The sequence below is a fragment of the Acomys russatus genome, chromosome 12, assembly GCF_903995435.1.
Source record: "Acomys russatus chromosome 12, mAcoRus1.1, whole genome shotgun sequence".
Lineage (NCBI taxonomy): Eukaryota > Metazoa > Chordata > Mammalia > Rodentia > Muridae > Acomys > Acomys russatus.
Genome location: NC_067148.1, coordinates 17575954 through 17587277, shown reverse-complemented (window position 1 = coordinate 17587277; position 11324 = coordinate 17575954). Strand labels below are relative to the sequence as shown.

At 43.5% G+C, this 11324-nt stretch overlaps 1 protein-coding gene across 1 annotated transcript in view; it reads left to right on the top strand.

Moving 5' to 3' along the window:
• The window catches only part of Dytn (dystrotelin), an 88722-nt gene that overhangs the window by 52218 nt on the left and 25180 nt on the right, over positions 1-11324 (top strand). The window contains exons 12-14 of the mRNA XM_051154537.1: positions 253-353; positions 10786-10857; positions 11052-11215. Coding sequence (XP_051010494.1) covers positions 253-353; positions 10786-10857; positions 11052-11215 — 337 coding nt within the window. The remainder of the gene's footprint in view (positions 1-252; positions 354-10785; positions 10858-11051; positions 11216-11324) is intronic.

Below are 11324 nucleotides of genomic sequence, written 5' to 3'. Positions count from 1 at the left end.
TTATTTTTAAATTGGGATCCTCACTTTACCATTCACCAGCCTTTACCACAGAGGTCTGGAATTACCAGGGTGAGATGTAAATGCATCATTAGTTACTGATGGCCTGCACTGGATGGCTTTCACAGGATCAGGCAAACGATGAGAGTATCACTCCATGTTTCTTTCATGCTCACAAAGACACTTTCTCAAAGCACGCACTCTTTGAGGACACAAGGACTCAACGAGAGATGTCTTCTCTCTTTATGTGCCCAGCTTTTTTTCAGCTCTATGCAGAAAACAACAGGAGAGCTGATGCTTCCCGGGCCCGCCTGACTCGAAGAGTTTTGAGAGCCTTACTGACAGATCTCCAGCAGGTAAATACCAGTACTTACAAATTCTCAATTGGTGTCAGTCATATCAACCTGCTGTCATTGTTGTTGTGGTGGTGGTTGTTGCTGATGTGGCGGTTGTTACAGCGTCAATTAATCTGCATGTAGCCCAAGCCTCAGCCGTGCCTGTTTCTTCCTCTACACTGAATCAGTGACATTTCCAAAATGTGTCACCTTGTGTGAGCCACCTTTCTGTTGCGCAATACCCGAAATGTCCAATTTAAGAGGCAGAAATTGTATCTTGGCTCGTGGCTTTGGAAATTTCAGCCCGTGGGCCTTTGCCCCTGCTGCTGCTGGACTGGGGCAAGTTGAAACATCATGATGGGAGCATGTGTTAGAGGAAGCTGCTCTTCTCATGATGGCCAAGAACAAAGCAAGAGACTAGAATCCAGTAATACCCTTCAAGGGCTTACCTCAAGAGAGGCCCCGCTTCTTAACTCTGCACTTGTTTTCTGATGCCACCAAGCTGAAGTTAAGCCTTTAGTTAATGACTTGGGGCAGGGCGGGGTGGTACTTAAGATCCAATCATAACACACTCTCATTTCCAAAGTTCTTCTTTGTCCATTCCCATCTGCAACATGAGGCCTGCATTCCATAACACTCCACAGCATCACAAGCAAAGCCTTTGTAGCTTGACCTCACCTTTCTCTTTAAACAACAGATTTCTGATTCTTATATAAAAAAAAAGTCTGCTATTCATTAATTAGAAAAAGTCAACTTTAAGATGTTATAACTAACCAAAATGGGGAAAAGTCAAAGATTCAGAAGACTAAAATGAATTTATAGATGGGCACAGAACTGAATGCTACATGAGACATGTTATTTTGGGGTTTTGTATTGGTGTCTTAAGTGCACACTACACCTAGCCTCTAAAAATGTGAATTCTCAAAGAAAAATGCTATAAAAACCTGAGGGGTTTGGGAGGCAGTTATGTTATTTTTATAAAATTGTGTTTGTTTCTCAGTTTCTCTCTTAACATGTCTATCACCCAAATAATTGTGACTTTTAAAATATTATTTGTAAAACAACTTCACAGCATAATAACTGAGCAGTTATTACTCTATTCTTAACCCTCTAAGGTAATCTGGCTTCCTCTCAGTGTAAATCCCAGAGACACTTGCACTTTATGCCTTTTCTTGCTCCAGCTCCTCTCTTCAGCCCATGGCTGAATCTCCCACTTTCTCCTCTAACACCTCCTTCCCTGGAGGGCAGGAAGCCCGGCCCTATTCTATTCCCTTGTCAGTAATTGGTTGTAAGCTGCTTTATTGGCATATCATGGGACAATTGAAAAGAAGAATTTATACAACATTGAGATAGGAGATTCTCAGAACAAGGATTAAAACCAGATATGGGGAGAGGGTTTACAGAACTCAGCATTTGACTTACACAATTACCTTCTGCCTATGTTTGTGTCCTAGATATTGCTTAGTGGACCTTGGATTCCATCTTTAGCACTGGGAGTGGGTAACCTAATGTATGTATGTAAGCAGAGTCTACTTTAGCCAGCTCTGCAGTGCTGTGCAGGCAGAGGCAAGTTCTCCTCACTCTATACCCTTGTCTCAAGTTCTCCTACTCTTTACCCTTGTCAATGAGGAAACAAATATTTTAAAATGCTTTTCAGATGTGCATGAATGGCCATCTGTCTGTAGTCTTTATTTTATTCATATCGCGTGGGATGCTATTTATTTCGGTATGAGAATCTACTTAGTTGTGACCACTATGCTCAATTGAATAAATAAAGCACCTATTGTTTATTGAAGGCAAAAATGTGAGTGCTGGAGATGGAGATCTGAACTCAGTCCTCATGCTTGCACGGCAATGACTAGCCTGCTGAGCCATCTCCTCAGCCATATCTCTTCTTGTGGGCTTCCTATGCTTTGGTGCCTTTCTACCCCATCTTAAATGAAAGCTGTATCTTTGCTCTTTTGATGCTGTCTCATAAATCCTGTAGGCCTTTTTCATTCCATGTTTTCCTTTTTCTATCTCTTCTCCTAGGACGTTCTGCTTTCAAACCCTTGTCCTGAGTCCATACAGTCTGTTGCTGCTATTCACTGTAGTTTCCATTTGGTTCCTTGATCTTTTCTGTTCTTGTACTTCCACTTACTTATTTCCATTTCTCTTAGCTTTTCCAATAAGTTTCTGACTTGTTTGTATGCATTTTCTTGCAGTTGACGAGCTTCCTTGAAATGGCATCTTGCATTTTCCAAACCTTCCCTCTCCCTGTCACATTAGAGCTGCTTGCTGTCTGCTTGGAGACATTGTTTTCCTGATTATTCTTCATCCTTCTGATTGTGTTTTGATGTCTGCACATTGAAGATGTAGGTAGCTGTCTTGGCTGCTTTTCTATTGCTACAGCAAAACACCATGAGCAAGGCATCTTATAAACAAAGCATTTGACTCGAGGGCTTATGGTTCCAGAGGATTAGAGTCCACAGCCATCATGGCAGGGATTGAGGCAACAGGGAAGCATGCTGGGAAAACAGTGTGAAAGTTACTAAACAAGGAATGGATTGAGATGCACGTCAGCTTTGGGTGTTGACAGTGGAGGACTTACCTTCTTCCTTGGTGTCCTAATAAAATTAGTTATTTATTTTTGGCTTACAAGACTAAGGTAATTAGTACATGATTAGGACATTAGGATTATTTTAAGATTTTATTTTCAATGAGGTCAGAAATAGGTACTAAAACTAGGAGAAATGATGGAGGCTAATTGACCAATATAATGAATGGAGGTTATACAGGTTGTCCACCAATTCATGTAAGAGTGAGTAGATCAGCTACTGGGATTCAGTATAGGGACTGGGTGATTGGGTGAAATATAAGGCTGCATTGTTTTGATGTGTGGAGAAATGGGAGGAAAGACAGGGTGAGAATTGAGAAAGCTAGGGCTGGTGCATCACCTAGTTTGTTGGTGATCGATGGAAAAAAATAATGTAGGCAAATAGGGAGTATCATTCAGGTACCAGGTGGAGAGAGGTGTTGGGTAGGCTGGCTGGAGTCTAACTGTGAAGGTCTCCTAAGCAATTAGGGGAAAATGGGACTGAAATTGTGAGGAAGAAAAGAATAACAATAGGGTGCCTAGGATATCCTTGATTGTGTAGTAGGGGTGAAATGGGATTTCATCTGCATCAGAATCTAGGCCAAATTGTATCTGATCCACAAACAGGACAGAGAGAGCTAACTGGGAATGGTATGGAGTTTTGAAACTTCAAAGCCCACCTAACCTCCACTGACACACATTTTCCAACAAGGCCACACCTCCCAATTCTTCCTAAATAGTTCCATCAACTGGAGACCAAGTATTCAAATATAAACATATAAGGGCAATTCTCAAACTACTACTATTGATATTCCAGTCTTTAAAGTCTACCTTTGTCTGGGAATGTCCTTTAGCAGTAAACCTATCAATAATATCTAGGCAGACTTGTTCTTGTGGTCCTTAAGCCGATGAACCCCATAGCCATTGCCCAGGACCCTTGCAGCCAGCACAGATGTAAATTGAAATTCCAGCCTTACCTTCTAAGGTCGGCCTGCCTTTCAGAGTTAGTAATCTCAAGATTACTGGCTTCAGGCAGGAAGAATGCAGGATGGAATCTGAGTCCATCTCACAGAGGCTATGGGCTCTCATCTATAGCAGTGTGGCTCAAAAGGCTTTGTCCACAGGAACTGGCTTACGTCCAGTGTTGTGTGGCTGCCTAGTGCTGGATTTTATTACAAGCGATTCAGTCCTGTAGACCAATGCACATTGCCATGCCTGCCTCCTTTCCCCCCCTAACCAAATGTTCTCTAGATACTGTTCTACCTTAAGCTAGTGGAAGAGTGGCATTGATTGTATAAAATTGTCATCCTTGCCTTCTTCCTGTTTCATGTTGAGGGCAAGGGGTGAGAATTGAGAGGGAGCCAAAGAGATGGAGTGGTATACACACATTATGTGCCAATGGGAGTTGTACATACTAGAAACTGGGGAGGGCATCATGTGTTCAGTCCTGTCCCTTTCTGTCTCATTTCCTTGAGAAAGGGTCTCTCACTGAACTTGCCTCTAGTCAGCAAACCCAAGCAATCCTCCTGTCTCCACTCCCACTGTGCTGAGATTGTAGGTAGAGATAGGTCACACCCAGCTTTTGACATGGGTGCTGGGATCTGAGCTCTGGTTCTCAGACTTACACAGCAAGCAATATTACCCACTGACCAATATCTCCAGCCACCCCTTTGTCATTACTATATTGTAGCCATGCACATTGCTCTCTTACTGTGTTTTTTGGCTCTCGAGAAGGCATCTTTGTGAGACAGTTGTTCAAACTGAAGCTTTTACAGGAGGAACAGTCTCCTTTACACTATCTTGTTCAACTCACATCCTTTATCCCAAGATGTTCATGGTTCCTAAGTAAAGTGATAATTTAAATGTCTTAATGTTTTATCAGCATAATGTTATATACAATAATGGGTTTCACTGTGACATGTAGATAACTTTAGTCATATTCACATACACCCATTTCCCTCTCTTTTCCCCTTCTCACTCCAGCCAATCTCCTTCCTCTTCCAAACTAGTCTCCTTCAACTTTCATCTCTTTCTCTATGTGTGCTATGTGATCCAGTAAGTCTCATTAGAGTTGTTTATAGGCACATGGGTGGAGAGTTTGATTATCAGAGATTGGGTACCTTACCAATGACTACACCACTAAGGAAATGCCTCTCTCTCTCTCTCTCTCTCTCTCTCTCTCTCTCTCTCTCTCTCTCTCTCTCTCATCAATCATTAATGGCATATCATCCTCTGAAAGGAGTGCAGCCCCATGACAGTGCACTGACAGACCCGCTCTTGGATAGTTTTTGTGCAGGGGACCATAGCTGCTTTGAGTCTGGAAAGCAACAGAATCAGCATTCCGTGCTTCTCTCCCCATTCCCTTCAGTTCTCACATTCTTTCGTGATGCTCCCTGAACCTTGAGAAGGAGGTAATAAAGATGTCCCATTTATGGCTGGGCACTCAACAGCCATTTATATTCTGTACTTTGATCAATTATGGGTCTCCGCAGTGACTGCTGACCATTGCCAAAAGACACTTGCCTTCCCAGAGTTGACAGCAGATTTTAAATTTTTTTTAGTAAGGTTAAAATGTTTCTGGCAGGGAAGGTTGGGGGGGGGACGGTCTCCGGAGTGATAGAGGGGCATAAATGTTGTCACCCACAGAGACAGGATTCAGCTCGGAGACAAAGAAATTAGGAAATAGTTTTAACTGCAAGGCAGTAATACACACTCCAGGGGCAAGGTGTGGACAGAGCCACACGTTATGGACAAGCTCAATAAAAGTGAAAATAATTCACAATGAGGGTGGGTAAAAGGAATTTCCAGGATGAGACCAGGTTTTCCCAGAGCAGGGTCTATGCCTTTTTTGTTCCTGTATGGAGTGTTTGTATGTGTCATAACATCAAATCCATGGTGGGAGATGTCAATTACGCAAGGCTAATGACATGTAAATGTCAAAATAAGCCTAGGACACTTAAAGTACATCTTGACACTGGTCCCAGCTGGTTTCAGAAAGGTCCTGGGTTTTGTTTTCCTTTCTTTTCTTTTTTTTTCTTTTGTTACCAGACTCCAGAGTTAATACTGCTTATTGTTTTACAATAGAGAGAAATAGAAAGACAGACACAGAGAAAGATTGCAAGAAGGAAACATGCTTATTCAGAGCCAGCTCTGACAAAAGCAGAGGAGATTCTTTGCCTCCTGTCTGTCTCATGAGTTTAGTGTGGTTTGATGAAAGAAAGAGGGACTGTCCAGAGAGACAGTGGGCAGGGGTATCCATGCTCTGGGTAGCTTCCTCATCTTCCACGGGTGCTTTCTTCCATCTTTGCTGAGAACCACACATGGACTTGACTCCCTTGCATCTAGTGGATGAGAATCTTTAAAGGCTTCTTTTCAGCCAAAAGGATTAGAAAGGAAGGGGGTGCTGGTTAGCTTTTTGTCAACTCAATAGAAGGAGAGTCATTAGAGAGAAAAGAACCTTAGCTGAGGAAATGTCTCCATCATGTGGTGTGTCTGTATGGCATTTTCTTAACACGGTGACATTTGTTTTTTAAACTCTATTTTATTTGGGGGTATTGAAGTCTCTACCTCCCTTCCAGCAACCCCTTAACCCTGGGTATGAGAAGGAATGTTACTGGGGAGAGGGTGTGCAGACCCCTTTACTTCTCCCAGTTGTTTAGGGTCAATTGGGTTCTTTTGGGGCAATACCAATCTCTGTCAACAGCAAAGGCAGCAAGCAGTCTCCTCCGAGCTGCTGCACTGAAACAACTCTCTCCATGCACCACACCTTCCATCTCTGGTTTCTCCAAACTGTTACACACCACAGGCCACACCCACCAGGCCACACCCACCACCCTGCTCCACCCTTTTCTCTCCAGGCTCTCCTATTTATCTCCCTCAGAGTTTCTAGACCATGCTCCTCTCTGTGCTGCACAGGGCAGGCCGTTACCATAGGCTTGCAAAGATCACTTTCTGCAGGAGGCAATTATCAGCTTTGGACAAACTAAAGCCCAAACTAAAATCCCACACTTAGGCTTAAAACAAAAAAATATATTTATAGCACATGAGTTTACAAAGAACCCCAAAACTTCCATTACATTGATGATTGAAATGAGAGGGCCCAGGCCACTGTAGATGCTGTAGGTGCCCTGAATTGTAGAAGAAAACAGGCTGATCAAGCCTTGGGAAAGAATCCAGTAAGCAGCCGTCCTCCAAGGTTCTTCTCACCTCTGCTTCTGTGTGAGTTCTTGTCCTGACTTCCCTCAGCAAATAACCGTGGTGAGGGTCCTGTAAGCCAAATAAACCTTTCACCCACAAGATGCTTTTGAACATGGTGTTTTGCACAGCAAAAGAAAAGTAATTCGGAGGGGGGGGTGCTGCAGTTTTCACGATGTCCCCGTTTATTGTGATTCTGCCCAGTCATCAGCTTCTAGCCGCTATGCAGTTGGCTTTATTGTATGCTCTACAACCTGACTCAAAAATGCCAGGTGTAGCTGTTAATAATGTAATGCTGTTCCAGTGGCTGCAACAGCACACAGATCCTACTGCAGATTTTCTGCTGTCTGAGGCACGTCTCAGGCCACCACCATTGTACACGTTCCTCCCCAACGAGACCTCATGTCTCAGAACTCAAACAGGTAGGTAGAAAGTCAGGGGAGGCATAATCCGGTTGTTCATGTATTCCACCAGACTGATAACAGTAGCCAATTTCAAAATGGATGTGGTAAAAGGAACTGGGCAGAGGGGGCATTTTTCCTGTCCTCTAGAATTTCCAGTGTTCACTTCCTGACTACTACTGATGGCTTTGAGTCTCAAGGGATTTTAAAAATCCACTGGTTTCAAATTCAATCAAGGTCAATGAGCTGCTGAGCTGCTGGCTCCCATAGCCTCTCCTTCCTCTGACCAGGCATTAGCTTCTGGGAAGGCTATTGGGAAGGACATTTGCAATTTGCATAGCAAATTATCATCCCATTGACTTCCATTATGGAATCCAAGACAGATTCTGATAGAAAATTCCAGTCCTCATAATGTGATTCGAATCGTCCCCTAGGAATGTTAATTATTATTTCAAGTGCCATTCTGCCAGTGCCAGAGAGCCACCTAGTCACATTTAATTCTTCGCGATAGAACACCTGCAAGAAATTAGCCAAATAGGCAATTCATCCACAAAAAAAAAAAAAAAAAAAAAAAGAGCTATGTAGATATTTAAAGGGGAAACGTCAAGCTGAATCCCACTACAGTATCGGAATCACAGAGCTGGTAATTTCATGTCTCCCGCTCGTGTCTTACACAGGAACTGGGACCCTGTTTATCATTAGGGGTAAGGACGTTGGGGGGGGGGATGTTGAATCATCAACACTCTCACTAAGTGCCCCAGAAGTTCATCAGTACTCAGAAGGCAAAAGACAGGGAATGAGCTGTTGGGTTGTTGTTCTTTTTGACTAAATAACATACGGAGTGGTTCATTGTACTCTTCCGTGGTGACAGGGTTATTATCAATTTAAAGTACAAGCAAGGCATCTTGTTACCAGTACACAAGTGTTTGTTGACTTTTGCCTGGCTAATTGTCAGCAAAGAGGTTCTAAGTGCCACTTTCCTGATTAGGAGGATGTTTATTTGAGTTGATGGACTCAGTGGGAGGCGGGGGGGGGGGGGGGGGCTTTGCAATTACTTCTGAGCTTGCAGGCAGTGTGGCTGACAGCCTGTGCTGGGCAAGACTTCAGATGTGAAACTGGGACTCCTGTCCAAATGGGAATAAATGAAGGTGACAGTCCCACACATCTGTGTACACAGAAACCGGAACCAAATCCATTCCCATCTTGGAAACAACAAGAGGACCTTAGTCCCTTAGTTAATGCCCTTGTAGTGACTATAGTTGACAGGTAGAAAGCATGGACAATTGGTCCACTGGAATATCTACAAAAGCTAAATAAATAAACAGAGTCTAATAAACTGTGTCCCCTTAATAAAGAGGGAAGACATCCAGAGTAAGACCTCAACTGTGCAACAAACTTGCTTTTTTCTTTAACTTGAGCAAAATATCATCTCTCGGTGATTTCTTGATCTATTTAGCTTTAAAAACGCTTAATTAACAAAAGTTATATGTGGCATCTGCGTGCCTTTAATGCCAGCACCCAGGGAAGCAGAGGCAGGTGGATCTCTGTAAGCTCAAGGCCAGCCTGGTCTACAAATTGAGTCCAGGACAGCCAGGGCTACACAGGGAAACCCTGTCTGGAAAACAAACAAATAAACAAAAAGAAACACCAGAAACGATAGGTGTAAAAGATGTTAAGTGTATGTGGTGTGCACATGCTCATGGTCCCAGCCACTCTGGAGGCAGAGTGGCAGCATGATTTGAGCTCAGGAATTTGAAGCCAGCCTGTAAGATCCTATTTTAAAAGAAGAAATACAGAAAGGAAGGAAAAAGAAAAGAAAGAAAAGGAGGGCGGGAGGGAGGGAAGAGAGAGAAGAGGCATGTCACACCATAGTGTATCACAGGCAACACAAGTGTGCACTATGCAATGTTAACACAGTCAAGTCACTTACACACCCATCACACCCACAGTCACTACTTGTGTGTGAGTGCACGAATGGAGGATAAGGAAACCCAAAACCCGATCTCACAGAAAATGTCAAGTGAGCAACATGGCATCACTAACAAGTCACTGTGTTGTGTCTTAGATCCCTGGAGTCTACTTATCATAAATTATAAGTTTATACTATTTAAGCAACATCTCCCCAATTTTCCCAGTCAACCCCCATCTCTAAGAAGCCACATTCTACTTTATGTTTCTATAAATTTAGCTTTTTTAGGATTCCACATGTAAGAGAGATTATGCAGTATTTCTGTTTATGGCTAATTTTAGTTTGACTTAGCATATATTTTCCAGGTTCATTCATGCTGTAGCAAATGACAGGATTTCCTGTTTTTAAAGGCTGGATACCATTCACGAATGTCAGCAAACACCTAGGTCATTCTTATATCTTGGCTGCCATGATTAATGCTTCAGTGAACGTGGAGCTATCTCTTTTTGATGACGTGACTTCACTTTTTGTCTTTCCTTCCTTTCAATAATGACGACTAGCACCCCCACTTCAAAGACTGGAGTGAGACTCCTGAATTAAAAGTGTGGTACCCAACTGGTGGCTCCAGTTATGAAGATTCCAATCTAACCAATGGCTCGGCATTGAGGGTGACAGACTTCGAATGGACTATTAGTAGAAACTTCCTCATCTGGGGGAGTAGTTAAAGAACTACAACCACAGGGATATGTTTCTCTGGGCGTCTCGTCCCCATGCTCCTTGGTCACCATGAGCTCTGTCTGTCACAGCTTTCTGTCTTGATGCTCTGTCTTGCCACAGCCCGGAAGCCACGCATTGAAACCACAAGGCAATCTCCAACGCTTCTCTTTGGAAGTTCTTTCTGTCAGATATTTTGACATGGGAGCAAGACAAGTAATGAAACTGACATGTATTCAAATAAGATGATGTGAAAATACTTGACAAGATTTTTCTTAAAGCCAGTGTAAACTTGAACGCAATGTCACTGCGACCTCCATCAGGAAAGAGAGAAAGAAAGAAAGAAAGAAAGAAAGAGAGAAAGAGAGAGAGAGAGAAAGAAAATCATCTGCCTGGGGTCCTAAGAAGTCAGATAATAAACACTTTCCCTTTGCTGCCTCACTGTTTCCTTTCACAGTCTTCCGCCAGCCTTTCCTCATCCCCTGTTGCAACTCAAGTGTCACACAAACCCTAAAACTTACTTTTTTCTTTTGACGGACAGGGCCCATTCTTTCCCAGGTGTTCAACCTTTGCAGCTTGCGTGAGCTCCATAGCTATGAGCACCATTGCTCAGGCACATGCACTCCATTTTCAACAGCTAACAAGGGGTTGCCTTTGCAGATCCCAACTGTTGTGGGAGAGAGCTGCACTTTGTGTCCTGTGGAGAGCGCAATTAACAGCTGCTTCCGAGGGGTGAGTAGCAACAACGTCCCTAGTAGCTGGTGCAGGTGCTGCAAGGGTCTCCTTAAATAAGACATCATGCAGATTCCAAGATGACCTGAGTTTGGAGGTAGCCTTGCCTGTAGCTTTAGCTTACATGGAACCAGAGGGGAAGAAAGAGGGCAAGTCTCCCTGAAAGTGTGTTCCAGTCTGCTCTTGTTTCTCAGGTATTGAGCTCTGGAATCAAGGAGGAGAAATTCCTGACTTGGGCACAGTCTGAGCCTCCCGTCCTCCTGTGGCTCCCAACCTGCTACCGACTGTCAGCCTCAGAGGCAGTTACTCACCCTGTGCGGTGCAGTGTCTGCAGAACCTTCCCGATCACAGGACTGAGGTACCGTCAGCATCCGACTTCCCTAATGGCTACTTGACAAATGGGTTCCAACGGTGGGGCTGCACAGTGCTACACTCCCAGGGATGTTTTCTATACATCTGGAATTTAC